Source organism: Triplophysa rosa, linkage group LG1 (genome assembly GCF_024868665.1).
Source record: "Triplophysa rosa linkage group LG1, Trosa_1v2, whole genome shotgun sequence".
NCBI classification, from domain to species: Eukaryota; Metazoa; Chordata; class Actinopteri; order Cypriniformes; family Nemacheilidae; genus Triplophysa; species Triplophysa rosa.
The window spans coordinates 35,117,382-35,133,320 of NC_079890.1; the positions used below are offsets into that span (position 1 = coordinate 35,117,382).

General features: G+C 37.4%; 1 protein-coding gene across 3 annotated transcripts; it reads right to left on the reverse strand.

Annotated features, from left to right (window-relative positions):
* Positions 1 to 1,734: 1,734 nt before the first annotated feature.
* Positions 1,735 to 13,236, reverse strand: myoz2a (myozenin 2a). 3 transcript variants are annotated; one of them, XM_057351927.1, is made up of 6 exons: positions 13,122 to 13,236; positions 12,086 to 12,172; positions 10,608 to 10,774; positions 10,105 to 10,216; positions 2,418 to 2,601; positions 1,735 to 2,330 (listed from the first exon to the last, which is right to left on the reverse strand). In XM_057351927.1, the coding sequence occupies exons 2-6, from the start codon at positions 12,165 to 12,167 to the stop codon at positions 2,096 to 2,098; spliced, it is 780 nt and encodes a 259-aa protein (XP_057207910.1). In that variant the 5' UTR covers positions 12,168 to 12,172; positions 13,122 to 13,236; the 3' UTR covers positions 1,735 to 2,095. The 3 variants fall into 3 exon arrangements, with proteins under 3 accessions (XP_057207910.1, XP_057206330.1, XP_057207146.1); XM_057350347.1 differs by lacking the exon at positions 13,122 to 13,236 and adding an exon at positions 12,315 to 12,628; XM_057351163.1 differs by lacking the exon at positions 12,086 to 12,172.
* Between the last annotated feature and the right edge of the window lie 2,703 nt (positions 13,237 to 15,939).

Sequence of the window (15,939 nt, forward strand, 5' to 3'; positions counted from 1 at the left end):
TTTTAATATAATCATCACATATTTAAGATGCGGTGGGAAAAATGTTGGACCCTAATTATCAAAACTATAAGAAATAATTTAGATAATATTCTGCAGCAATGAACAGCAACATTTGTTCATGTTCAACCTTCAAATCTGTGCTGAAGTGCATGTGTTGACCATTCAGCCCCAGAGTGCTTTATTTGCCATCCAGTTGTATAATCTGAATCCGCAATCTGCACAACAAATCCCAAAGGCATGTGACTGAAGATCAGCATCTTTTTTTCTGACTTAGCAGACTCGAGCTAATTGACTGGCTTTTCTCCAGGAGCTGCTGCTTATAGACTGAGTTAGCCATAAGAACTATACTGAAGGTATATAGTGCTTCAACTGTTCAGATTTATGATTTCAATTAAAAGAAAGTTTATGAACTTTTGACATGTGAACAGCCTTATTTCTAAACACTAGCGCTGAGTGGGTAATTTGAAATCTAGTACTGTATGCATCAGTCAATGGCTGCGAGACAAGAAGTTGCATAATAAATAAATGTGTAAACAGTTAGAAAACAATTTGCTGACCTGTTCTTAGCAAACAGTTCAAAAGTGACTTATACTACCAATTGTACCACACCGACCTTGAAAACCCTTGTTTAAGGATTTAAAAATCATTTACTGTAGACATAGAAAATTCTACTAATTCAAAGCCATCTCATTTTTTTGCGATTGCATCTTTTTTATAATTAGCATGTCTCAACATGGGTTTCTGGACTGCCTGAATTACATGGCACACTGAAGTGTGAGCAACATGTGCTGTGTCCATCAGTGACTGATGCAAAAGACACGCAGCTACCAAAAGTCAAAGGACTCATCACTCATCTCAGCTGTCAGGGAAAAAGATTCAATTTGTCAGGCCTGGAAATTTTAACCTTGAGGATATGAGCAAACACAGCGACACAAGTATGCAGCGCACGCATTTCATCAGGGGCGGACTGGGAGTAAAAAGTGGCCCTGGACTTCTTCAGCAGGAGCGGCCCACAAAACCCAGCTCGCAACATAACATAACACAACAATGCACTGATGCACAAACCATTCTACACTATAATTCGTAAATGTAAATGTTTTTTAAGACCTTTCATGCCACCTTGCAAAGTCAATAAAACATTAAACAATAAAGGCCAGTACAGTCTAAGCGACAAACAGAAATCAAAATGACATAAAAGCCTGCCTAAACATGTAAATTTAATATAAAGTATTAAGGTAATGTATTTAAACTGACCATGACATGGTGTGACTAGACTTTGCTAACAAATATTGTTTTGCATCAGCTATAAAGTCCAAAATCAACATTATACAAGTGTTAAAATGTTAATGTTTATGATTTATAAATCGAGAAGCGAGGAGAAAAAAACATTCACTCTTTGGGCTTAATAAGTAAGTAGCTTACTTATAAGCTTAATAAAAAGAGCTTAATAAGCTTTTTAAAACTATACATTGAATACAAATTTGACAGAAAAATCATTACCATGAATAAATTTCATTACCTGTGATGATAGTTCTGCAGTCTATTGAATTCTTCCATGCTAATAAGATGGACTACATACACACAGTCATATTACATGTATTATTTGATTTTACTGTAGCTCATGCATACCTCAAATACTTGTTTTAATGCCAAAAAAGCCATTTGAAAGATTTGAAAGGAGAAACGTAAGTTCATTAAACTTTAAGTTTATTCAATAATTTAAATAAATGTGTTTATGTCACCAGCAATTTATACATGTATATGTACACTACATTTTAATAATCTTATTTTGGCAAATGGATCACGGCCTTGGGGTGAATTCAATAAAAAATCAGATACTTCAAATCTGTTAAAATATTTGCAACGCATGCTTTACTCTAGAGTCCTACAGAGCCCTGAAAAGTATTTGGGAAAAACATACTTTTTTAAAAGAATTTCCTTTTGGAAATAAAAAAGTATTTACCTATGCTTGAGTCATTTTTGCTTTTCTATATATCAATACCAATAATGCAACTTTCCCTGATAGTAAACATTCGGAGAAAAGTGCAACCTGTATTCCAGTGACAATGAAGCTCACAAAAACAAAGGATAATACTCAGAGGTCATCAGACTCTGGGGCAAATGTGGAAGACATGGAGGATATGGGTTCCAGGTGAAGCCTCAAGGGTACGCTGTCATTAACCCAGCCTGATGCTGTTCTGTTGAAGGTGGGCCGTTTGATCACGGGGTCAGCTACAGGTGTTATGGGTTTTGGAATGCCCAGATCCACATCAAGAGGTTTAACAGCGACTTTGGGTGCCTTGCCAAAGCCACCGAATGGAATAGCAACCCTTGAATTTACAGAAATGAAAGTGACTAAACAATGAAAACAGTATTGTACTTATTGACATTTGACATTTTGTAGCAGTTTTACAAACCTGTTGAAGCTCTTGAATTGAGGTATCTCATGTCTGGGCTCGGGTTTGGGCACTTGGGCGACCAGTGTATCAGCCAGGGAGGGGTCGTTAATGAGAGCCTGCTCCCAGGGAGACTGGTAAGATCTGGGCATGGCTGTGCTGTTGAATTTTTCTGCTGGAACGTCCTTCAAAGGACCACCATAACCTAGTGGAGGAAAAAAAACAAGGCGTTGAATCCATAGTCCATCAACCACAATTCAATTTTGTAGACCGAAAGGGATATCAATCAAAGCTTTATTACACACTCAAAGTCCAATAGTTCACCAAAAATGAACAATTTCATTACGTACCATCCTCATTCTAATCCTGCATGACTTTCTTTCTATTGCAGAACACAAAGATATTTTGAAGAACGTTGGTAACCAAACAACATTGGACCCCATTGACGTCAATTGTATAGACACAAAACTACTGAGACATTCCACAAAATATCTTCTTTTGTAAGCTACCGCAGTAATGTTTTTGGGCCCTATTGTACACCCGGTGCAATGCGGCGCAAGTGTTTTTGCTAGTTTCAGCCAGACGCAGTTCTCATTTTCCCGTCCTGCGCCGCATTGTTTAAATAGCAAATGCATTTGCGGCCATTTGTGCGCCCATTGGCGTGCTTATCTAGAAAAAAGGTTTGTTCAGGCGCATTGTTGGTGCGTTGCTATTTTGAAGAACTGAAAATAGACTGCGCCATAGACCAACTCAAACCTGGTGGAAGAGAATACTGACATTTGATATTGCTTGCCTCATTGAAATGTTGTTGGCAGCACAGTGTATATCATTTTGCTCAAACAAAATTCATCCTTGACTACTTAAACCTCCCACCCCCCCACCCAGATTTCTAACACATGAAAAAGGCCAACAATGTAAGTGTGTTAAGAGAGGATGACACTGTTGAATTAGCTTGAGGAAAAAAGTACACTCCAAATGCAATTTTGACCATGAGTCATGTTGTTGTAAACCAAGAAACTTGCCCTATTTGCTGTAAAAACTTAAGAGATGGCTCTGATGTGGTTGAGGTTCATCAGAAGGGAGCTGATGGAATAAACAATGCAAGTGTACAAAGAGGCGATGACATACACAACCAGGTGATTGAGACATCTGTCCACCAGCAAATGTCCACGAAAAGCTCTTTGCACTGACTTTCCAGTCATCATGTGCTGGACAGCATTTGATCTACAGACAACTTCCATAATGTTCCTGAGTCCTGTTCCTTCCATCAGTGTGCCTATTGCACCAAGTAGGTTCATAAATGTATGAAAACCTCCAAGCATTAAGACTATGCTTTTAAGGGGACTACTCTGTGGTGCATCCATGATCATCTCTGCTGCTTTCCAGTACAGTGGCTGATCAAACGTAATAACGGGTGGAGCATTGTGTTTGATAGCCAGGTCACAAAACAATGGTGGACAAAATACACGTTTTGTCTCCAGAGTACAGGTCAATCATTGGAAAGCAGCAGAGATGATCATGGATGCACCACAGAGTAGTCCCTTTAAAAGCATAGTCTTAATGCTTGGAGGTTTTCATACATTTATGAACCTACTTGGTGCAATAGGCACACTGATGGAAGGCATCATTAGGCACCATTTGCTGGTGGACAGATGCACAACTGCCTGCCGAACACAACGGTGCAGTTGCAGGGCATATGGACTACCATGCATGCCTGCTTGTGGACCATATGTCAAGTTGGGAATTGTGAGAATCACTATAATCAACCTCTATGGGAGGAAGAGTGTGACGACTAATGGTAAATCTAGTGAAGGTCACAGTTCAAAAAAGTATAAAAAATAAACCAGAATAAGAGGAAACAACTGAAGAAAATAGAAAAAGTTATGTATAAATAAGAATAGTATTAAAAAAAATATAAAAAACAAAAGGCAAAAAAAAGCATTATAAAAATATATGAAAAAATAAAACACAAAAAAATAAAAGGGGTTAGCGGAACTGAGCCTTCACGTGGCAGCTTTTGACAAATTTTACAGTACCACACAGTTCTAATGAATTTATTCTTTATTGGAATCAAAAGAATGGTTATGAACCACAGAAATCACCAACACTAGGCAAAACGATATGAGAAAGGAGAAATATGCAATTACTTAAGGGAAATTGTACTTATTTTTCGCATAAATATGCTTGTAACCAATTTCTTTAATATATAGTTGTACTTGTAATCATTTATCTATCATGAAAACATGCCAATGAGAATATTACATGGCCAAAACATGTATCAGGCACCAGTATTCCTGGTCTAGGAGGAATACAAAGGAGTAATGGTAATTTTAAGGACCTGACGGCCACCATTTTGAAAATGGGGCCTTTCTTGGAGTCAAACTTTGGTACACTTTTAGTATGTTTTTTAGTACATCTGATACTACTGTAAACCACTGAGAAACTGTTTGTTAGAATTTTTTTGGGGTCAAGTCATATTTGCAGGTGACTATCTGGAGAAGTGTCTGCTCTTCCAAATTTCGCCATTTAAATAGCAAATCCGCCACGGCGCAAGCGCAACTGGCTCTTAAAAGGAATGGGAGATGAGACTCTGATTGGTTTACTGCATGTTTTGCCCAAAAAACATCCATTAATCATTAAGAGAATCGGAACAACCCGTTTAGACCATGCGCCCGGGTATGCCGACCGTTTTCCCGTCATTAAACTAGCAAAAGTGGATTCGGACACGCCCTGAGTGCACCTGCGCCGTGCGCTTTAGACCATGCGCTTAGATCGTTAAAATAGGCCCCTTACTATTTTAAACACCGGTCTTACCAAAGTGCTACAAAATGCTGCGGATGGAGGCAGGCGATCCTTCATAATGAGTCTCCCTCAAACACTCCTCGCTGCGAGGGCCAACAAGCCCAAAACAACAGTTACGTAATACGTAATGCGGCCGTTTTTGTCACATATCACCCTCATGCAGTCTCCTTCCTGAAGAAAGAGACACAAAATGCATGTGTTTAAAGCTTAAGGGTCAGACCAGTTGGACGAGTCTGAGAGAATCATTAACAGCTTGGGAAATGTTTTCGCTGGGTGGCCCCTTGAGACGTCTTATGCTCACTGAGTGAGAGTGGTTGCCGGAGGAGGGCCCGCGGGTTTATGGACTATCTGATGTATGGTCCATAAACTTCAAAGTGCTTCTTCGATCTAGCAAGCTGAAAGCTGATTGGCCGGCTGCTACACAAGCAGAAGAATGTTTACACTTGTCATGGACTCAAACTGAATTATTACAGTATACCATGTGATATACATATTCTTATATACAGTGAGGGAAATAAGTATTTGATCCCCTGCTGATTTTGTAAGTTTGCCTACTTACAAACAAATGAGGGGTCTATAATTTTTATGGTGGGTTTATTTTAACTGATAGACACAGAATATTAAAAAAAATCAGGGGAAAAAAATGTTATATAAAGGTTATAAATTGATTTGCATTTCAGTCAGTGAAATAAGTATTTGATCCCCAAGCAAAACATAACTTTGTACTTTGTGGAGAAACCCTTGTTGGCAAGCACAGAGGTCAGACATTTCTGATAGTTGGTCAGCAGGTTTGCACATGTGTCCGGATACATTTAGTCCACTCCTCTGTCAATCTTTAAGGTTTCTTGGCTGTCGCTCAGCAAATTGGAGTTTTAGCCTCCTTCACAGAGGTTCTATAGGACTAGGGTCTAGAGACTGGCTAGGACATTTAATGTGCTTCTCCTTAAGCCACTATTTGGTTGTCTTGGCAATATGTTTTGCGTCTTTGTCATGTTAAAGGCTCATCCATGACCCATCTTCAGTGACCTAGTTAAGGGGAGGAGGTTCTCGTCCAAGATTTTACGGTACATGGGCCCGTCCCTCAGCCCCTCAATGCGGTGAAGTCATCCTGTATACCTGTAGCAGAGAAAAAGCCCTAAAGCAGAATGTTTCCAACACTGTGCTTCTCTGTAGACATGATGTTCTTGGGCTCATAGTCAGCATTTCTCTCCCTCCAAACACAGGAGTCCATTTTGGTCTCACAGCAGTGCCAGCACTTTCGCCAAAGCCTTTTCTGAATCATTTTTATGTTCATTGTCAAACTTAAGACGAGCCAGGCGGGCCTTCTTGGGCAGGAGGACCTTGCGGGTGCTTCAGGATTTCAGTCTACTGTGGCATAGCGTGTTACCAATGTGTTACCAATGTTTTGCTTGCTAACTGTGTTCCCAACTGTCTTGAAATCATTAACAGGCTTCTTCCGTGTAGTTCTGGGCTGATCTTTAACATTTCTCATGATCATCTTTACCCCATTGGGGAAATATTGCAGGGAGCTCCAGAACAAGGGCATTTGATAGTTATTTTGTATATCTTCTATTTCCAAATAATCACACCAACAGTTGTCTCCTTCTCACCAAGCTTCTGTCTGTAGCCTATTCAAGGTTTGTGCAGGTCTCCAATCTTGTCGCTGACATCCTTTAAAACCTATTTGGTCTGGACCATGGTGTTGGAGAGGTTGAACTGGAAGATACAGATTCTGTTGGCAGGCATCTTTTATATACATAACAAGCTGATTTAGGAGTACTTTCTTAAAGTGACAGGACTAATCTGTGGTCCATATAGGCACATAACCAATCTGTGGAGCCAGAATTCTTGCTAGTTGGTAGGGGATCAAATACTTATTTCACTGACTGAAATGCAAATCAATTTATAACCTTTATATAACATTTTTTTCCCCTGATTTTTTTTAATATTCTGTGTCTATCAGTTAAAATAAACCCACCATAAAAATTATAGACCCTTCATTTGTTTGTAAGTAGGCAAACTTACAAAATCAGCAGGGGATCAAATACTTATTTCCCTCACTGTAAGTAGGGTGATTTATAGTCTGTGTATAAACTAAAGTGGATTAAAGTGAACAACAGACCAATTCTGTTTTAGCTGAACATTAAACTATTACTAATACAGCTGCCCTTCTGTGTTTCATTTAAGTATCAATTTCGTCTCAGATGTACTGTATCTCCTAAAATTGCATTGGACAAATAAAAATAATAAAATTAGACCAATTTTAAAACCAGTTGGATCAATTTGATATGAAATTGTTAAATTCATAAATATAAAAACTTTAATAATATTTACTTTTGATTGCAGACTTAGCAAATCTGAGATCAGTTTGTGACATTGTTAGGAGCTCTTCCGAAACTCTAATGAGAGATTTCTGTCTTTTTCTCAGGAGAAATGCCTGAGACGAATGAGACTTGAACAAAAGTTTCCATTTTCACTCATTTAGTCTCATTGACACGCACACAGGAAATTTGTCCTGGTTTCAGGAGCTCTGAATACTTCCATATCACAGCGAAATCGCCAGTGTTAAAAAAGGTCAAATTAACACTCACAGTGTATATATAATCCACACTATCGAAGTGTGGATTATATATACACTGTGAGAGTTAATTTGACCTTTTTTAACACTGGCGATTTTGCTGTGTAACATACCACACATGAACACAAGAGAGAGTGTATAAAAATAATTCAAAATAAAAAACAAGTAATATCATAATTTTTTTAAGAAATATTCATTTAAGACTTTTATGGGCTGGTAAAAGAAATAAAAATCATTAGCTGCGTCCGAAATCTCATACTATGACAGTACGCACTGATTTAAATGAAGTACCTACCTATCGACCGTTAAAACAGTACTTTCTATATAGTATGTGTGGGGGTGGTAATTGATTTCGTACTGCATCTGCCATGTTTTATTGTCATGTGACCCCTAGGCTCTTTGACCTATGACATATTAACATCAACCTCTACCTAGGCGTCTGTACAAACATCATTTATTCATGAGAAATTCATTAACCTGTACTTACATTTAAAAAACGGACAGCCGCTTTGACGTTTTCTGCTATTTTTATTTGATTAACTTTTTAAAATTGACCGTTGCTCAGCTTCCGTGGCATCATGGGATAGAGAAGTGTCCGTCTGATGCACTCTCACAAATCTCGGTGGAAGCAGTAGACCATCCAAGTATTTCTCGACTACTGTTTTGTGCATACTGAGGTTTCGGACGCAACTTCTTGTCTTCATATCATATCTAGTTTACACAACCTGCAAATGAATCCTCCCTCAAAGCCACGAAAATAGCATGACACACTGTATATGTGTGCTCATCTTTCAATCTAGAAGGGTTAGATCAGGTCATGGGAGTTAGGAGGATAAGATTCGTTTAAGATGCTATCGTGGACTGCGCCGGCAGCGCCGCTGCTTACAAAGATACAGGAAATAATTATAAAGCTTCCTGTGGGGACACTACAGTCACTGGCTTTGTCCGAAATAGCCCCCTATACCCTCATTCACTATTCCCTACATTAGTTCACTAATATAGTTCACTTGAAGAAGCGAATGAAATCGAGTGAGTATATTCGGACACTCAGCGTGCACAGGAAGCGCTGCGGGCGCCATCTTCTGCCGAGACGCAGAAATTCGTTCAGCGCATGCCTCACGATAGATGTCTTGCAGCTACCCGTGGCCATTTCTCAATTCCGAGAATGCAAAGAATGCACTTGTGTTCTTGTGGAGACCGGTCTTGCGAGGCAGCCCCGGAAGAACGAACTTGGATGAACGCGCCGCAATGGCGTCTGGGACTTCAAGCAGATTCCGTAGGCGCGCAAGGCTGCATTCGATGCATCCTTGATATCGAGAACACATCCGGGTACTTTCATGCGTTCTCTGTTCTTGTGTTCCTGAGTATTGGAACAGACTTTGGCGGTTATTGATGACGTAGATCGAGAACACGAGGACCGCTGAAGAACGCATATTGAGAAACGGATGAGTGTACAGTACATCGGTTGTACACTCATTATTACAATGCATCATCGGATTGAATTCGGACATCACTAAAAGTGGATGTCCCCTCAAATAGTGCACTATATTAGGGTATAGGGGGCTATTTCGGGCACAGCCACTGATCACAGAGGGATTTACTGGCCAAGAGATGCAAATTGGTGCAAACTGCATGTAAACAGCTGTATACAGTATATTACTATACTATTTATTTAAAATGAAATGTGTTCGGCCTCACTTTTATGTAAGCTATTTATCTCCATAAATGTGTCATTTTGTAGTTTTAAAATCTGTAGTCGATAACTTAAAAAATAGAATTTTATGCACATGGTTTGTCTTAATGCATATTACATAACATAGATACAGTATATATTAGGGCTGTCAATCAATTAATCGCGATTAATCGCATCCAGAATAAAAGTTTGTTAACATAATATATATCTGTGTACTGTGCATAATCATTTTGTAGTTATTAACACATACACATACATGCATATATTTAAGGAAAATCTAAAAATGAATAAACATTTATATATAATTTCAATTATTAGTAAATATAAATAAATACATGTAAATATTTCCTAAATATGTATTCATGTGTATGTGTTTGTATTTATAAATACAAAATTAATATGCACAGTACATAGACATATATTATGTAAACACAAACTTTTATTCTGGATGCGATTAATCGCAATTAATCGTTTGACAGCCCTACAACATTACAAACCTTAATTTACACTACATAATTATTGAAATGTAAATACGTTCCACAGATCCTAACACATGCATTAACTGAGACATGTGAGGCTGTGTAATTCTGTGGCAGTGTATCTGTAACAGTACATCTGTGCACACACACACTAACCTGGGGCAATATTCTCAGGGTTAGGAGCGGAGTTGACTGTTTTTGGTGCCTGGTCATTTCCGAGATCATTTACATTGCTTAAAATGTCTTGTCCGGGATAAATGGCATTGTTCTGGGAACAGATTTGGGTGGTAATTGCACAAAAGGAATACATTTTACATTAATAGATCATTTGCCCTGTTTACACATCGATCCTTCATGGGTGACCTGATACCAAGTGGTCAGATGATTTTACAACTACGTCTCCTATGACCAATCATGATCAGATTTCAAAGAAGAGGGTCTCTGATTTCTTGACAACATACATGACTGCATCAGAGTGCTCATGTGTGTTTACAAAATTGTTGTTGAATCACTGTGCCAATGTAATGTTTTTGAGAATTATTTGTATACATTTTTATAACTTCTGACGTATTCTTTAATCAGAAATCAATCTTAGCCCAGGTGTAAACAGAGCTATAGTTATTATCATACACAGAACCTAATAATCGACAAACACTTACACTGTGTTGTGTGTTGGCCTCATTCTGAATGCTTTCAAAGGTATATTTCTCCGAGCGTTTCTGCCGCATCTTAAAGAGACGGGAACCCCTGTTTGATGCCAGGGAGAGTTCCTCCAACATGATTTCTCTTGGTGCGCTAACCTTCTTCCCCAGATCCATCTCTGGCTCTGTGAACGAGAATAAAGTCTGAGTTGGTTAGTGCACTACATGTGAAAAAAGAGGTACACCAATGTTTAATTGCAACTTCGTATACTTTAAAATAACACATTTTACTATGTTTACATAAAGAAAAACGCCTGTCCGCATTTACTATAGGAAACTGCAATAAATTGCAGGACACTGTAGTATAGTATAGTAATTAGCATTTTGTAATATTTACTAGACCTAGGATAAATTGATAATCTGTAGTGACTACTGTAGTACACTTAAATATTTACTATATGGTACGAAAACACTAATCATTGAATTTTACTCGTTTATATCGAAATGACCTGTGCAAAACATGAATATGACCTTTTTATTATTTCTTAAAGGTGCTGTGTGTCATTTTTTTGCAAGATCTATTGACAGAAATGCAATATAATATACATAACTATGTCTTCAGAGGTGTTTAAAGACCTTACATAATGAAGCGTTATGTTTTTATTACCTTAGAATGAGCTATTTCTATCTACATACACTGTGGGTCCCCTTGCATGGAATTCGCCATGTTGTTTCTACAGTAGCCCTAAATGGACAAACTGTTCTACAGGGCGCATTTCGTAAATATGGTATCTCCTTTGGCAAGGAAGTGAAAACGTGACGACATCTTTGTCCTGTGTCAGCCACCGAAGTGTTTCAAAAGAGAGGGGTGGAGTGAGCCGTTGGTTGCAATTCGCAAACTCACCACTAGATGCCACTAAATGTTCTGGATTACAGGAAGAGCAGTAAATATACAGTAGTAGCCAGCTGTTCTCGGCAACGACATAAAATGAGTTACTATACTAGAGACCCCAATGCAAGCCACTCAGAAAGATCTTACAGACATATCAAAGCATGAAAATGTATCCCGCTGGTATTTTCTTACAGCTGTCGAGGACCGACTTGCACTCAGACACCAACCAATGAGTTTTCTGCTTCCTGAAATAGAACTTCAAACAGGCAACTACAAAAGGATTAGTCGGTAGTGCATACTATGGAGTTGTATTTTTAGCTGTACAGCCAGTGTGGTTAATTTATGAATGTAAATCTGAATTCTACTGAAGTTATTTATAGATTTTTTAATTTTAAATAAAATTAACATGAATTATAATAGAGTTTTATAAATGACAGCCTGTTGAAACTGTAGGTTTAAATGTGTCTCCAAGATTGGCCTTTCACCACTTTTGCAAAGTAAAACGATGCCCTCTTATTAGACCGAATAGATGGAATTCACAGATTATTCGCTCTTGTTTTGTGATGAACAGAATTTAAGGACAACAATAAATCATCGCTTGTACCATCAGTGGCATGGATCTCTCTACAAATGGCAGCCGCCTGCATTTTCCGCTCCTGCGTTGACATCAGAGAATGTTGAGACATGCTGTCTGTGAAAAACAAAGTTAGAGAATGCACATTTTGCTCCTCACGCTTTCACACCTGTTCACATACCAAACGGCACAGATTCGACAAGACATTTATACAACCGCATAATCACATTCGCAGTCCGGCGGGTGACATTTATTATACCTGCTGAAAAGCTGACGCTAGCACATGCCTTTAAATAACCTCTGGCTATTAAATGTGACGTCCGAGCGAAGGCAGCACCGCTCGTGCTATTCCACAGGGTCCTGTGAATCAATATGCCTGATATAGACCCGAACGGACAAGACACCACAGCCAGAGGGAGTGATGTCACACCATGCAAATCTTAACCGGTGAAAAGGGAAAGGTGGCAGTTTGTGTTCACATATATTTCTGTTGTTTATTATATTGTCCAAGTAATGACAAAAATGTCAGATGGAAGGCTTTTATAATGGGACGGCACATTTTTCCCATACAAAAAATGGTGGTGTTTCCTTGGTACTATCATTATGTAGCTTTGTATTTGCACTCAAATGTATGACAATGAATACACACATATCATAAATACAGTATTCAAAACTATGGTATTTTATTGTTAGTGAGGATAAAAAACTTGCACTTTTCTTAATGTTTTACCTCATATTCCACAAAAAAATTAAGCCAGGAATGCATTTAGATTTTTTCTTACAATACCATATTTTTTACATGATAAAAACATGTGAAATGTATATTTCTTTACATTAATAGTTCCATTTGTATTCATTTTAATACTATGTTAAACCAATTTCATGCAAAACACTTAGAATATAAAACTAATTCAAATTCAAATAATATAAAATAAAAACATATTTTATACAGAATTGCTGTCATTATTATTGGGATTATACATTACTAAAATCATTTAACAAATTCAACTGTTCACACAACCCACACATCCTTGCTACAGAAGCACTTGAGACAGTGTGTCCTTACCTGCGATGTGTCAGGTTGTGTCGGTATCCTTTCTGGGGTCAGTCTGGATAATGCTACCTGTGCTTGTTCTCTCCCTAACCAGGACTGAGGGTCTCTAGCCAAGCGGGGCGGTGTTAGAGGGAGGGCCAGCAGCTAGTCTTTCCGTTTTGACCAGCATACAGTTATAAATAGTGCTGAAAGCACACAAACACATACGTTAACACTTTTGAGTGTAACAGAGATAGTAGGTATCTGTTCTGGAGATGACTTCACTGTGTTTGTACAGTTCATTCATTAGAGCGTCGTACTTGGGGTCCAAATCGGCAAGGGTTTTTTGGGCAACAAGTGGCAGGAGGTTTCCGATGAGAATTCTGCATGGGATCTGGACTGTGGGGTCTGGTTCTTAGGAATTTTTAAAAGTGGGTTGGGGGGTTGAAGAAAATGTAAAAATTGAAATAGAAATAGGAATGTAACCCTTACCCTTGCATTACCGCTAGCATATATACATATTCATCATATAGCCTTCATATTCATATGAAGAGTTCATTTGCAAAAATTCAATTCAATTAAAAACTCTTCATGAATGACAGATATCACACACTTTGTGTGATTATATATTACATTTATAAACTGTTTTCACTCACAAAAAAAAGGATTTTATATTTAAAGGAAAATGTCACTGCATTTGATACATTTTTTATTTCAAGTGGCAAGCAAATGATTCTTTACTCAAAACTAACTTCACATTTCCTAGCCATTTTTGCACTAATTAAATTCACAATGGTGTAGTTCACATTAACTATGGATTGTCTTATGCGACCATAAACTTTACTAAAAACATTTTCTTCATTTTTATACATTAAACTTTTGCAATTTTATGTAAATTTCAAAATCTTATTTTAATATTTACCATTTTTTTAATTGAGTAATTAAATACTTTTTACACATAAAATCAATTATTTTAATAGTACAATTTTCTTTTAATAAAAAAATAGTTTGTTGGAAGAATTTGCAAAATGAATAATATCGTTATTAATTTTGCCACTTTTCTGTAATTTTGTTATTTAATTCATGGATACCTTATAAATGTAGCCTATTGTAACAGGTAATTTTTGGAGTCACTATATGCAAAAAGTTCATTTACACTTTTCATTTGTGGTGCTTGTACGTAAATGCTTATGGTTAAGTGCAACGGAATTGCACACTCTTATTTACATGTTTGCTGTATGTAATGAATGTCAAGATTAATTTCATAACCATATTGTGATTCTGCCTTCAAATATGTTAGCAAGCTCAGTTGTATGACAACTACAAGCTGTGTAGGCCAAACCTCCCAAATGTTGTTATATAACAAGACGGGAACTTGTTATAGATTTTCCCTTTAGGGCTGAAAGTGTAGTCCTGATTTCTTGCAAGCTGTGCAGCATATTTTTCCTCCCAAAAACATATTTGATAATAGATATCAAAACCACTATATGCTGAGATATTTTAACTTTTTACTTTAATAGAAGTTAATCACAAAATCTTGTGTCATTCATATACATATACAAGTGGAGCTATAGACAGAAAATGTCAAAGTCACTTAAATGGTTTGCTTTTCTTTCTTTCAGATGCACTTGACAGCTCAACTATCTTTATCTATAGTGCCCAGATCAACATTTACAAATCAACAAATTGAAACTTTCGTGTGGAAACATTCTGTCACAGAAAAAGGAAATACAAATGTTGAGCACTCACATATCACAGACTACTGTTCCTATGATGAGCAAACTGTGAATTAAGAGCATGCATCTTCATGAAGCATTGTCACATAAATGAACCCTGCAGCACAAACAGTTTACAATCAAAATCTCAAACAAAAATCAAACATTTGATTAGTAACTACAATCACAGCAAAACAATCTAAGGAATTTTCATTACTTGACACATTCTGACAATGGCAAATATTTATTTTAAGAGTGCATTCATGTGTGAAGTCTTGAGCAGCACAGCATGTCCTAAATAAAGGCTCACATTGGATCACAAGAGAGTGATTTTAATCCTTTAAAGTGAAGCTTATGTAATAAGCACTGTTTGCTGTTTAGTGATTCAACAATTTCTGATTTAGAGCTTTGTAGCGCACAAACACAGTTAAATTAATTAAATGCGCAGTTGTTCAACTTCAAAATAAGCTTGCATCCATTTTTGCATCTATGTTGTTATTTGTTTAGCATGTACAGTATTTACAATCATGCCCCAAAATGTTGCCCCATTCACAATAAACACTCAGCACATAAAGTCCAACACATCTTTAAAGTCCTTTAAAGTTGCGATCATTTCCGAGTGAAATTGAATTTCTAATGAGAAAAACAGTGGGCGTGGCTTTTGTCTTTCTCTGCGATTTGATTGGATGTATAAAAACAGCCGTTGCATTTTGAAACGGAATTGGCAGGTGACTTAACAGTTGAAGGGGAGGAGTTAACGGATGCTCCGCCCAAGCCGTCTAACATACGTCAATTATGATGGACAGTCATTAATACAGGAAGGAAGTGCATTTTCAGATTTTAACTAAAGATTATAAGGGGAACACGAATTTTATAAAGAGAGCACATTGATAAACTTTTTACAATAAACGCTGCTATATTTCATGAAAAATAGGCATTGTAATTTTTTACTTCAGTGGTACTTTAACATTACGCTTCTGACATTTTGTGACCATATAGCCCAATCAACTTCTTTCAACAACTTTCTATTTTGCTTTCATGTTCGCCGTAGGTTTACTCGTTTTTATGTAGACTACAAGATCCATTCTCTTTTCATTTCACTTTCATTGCCTGCAAAAAGGTTCCCTAACTTAAAG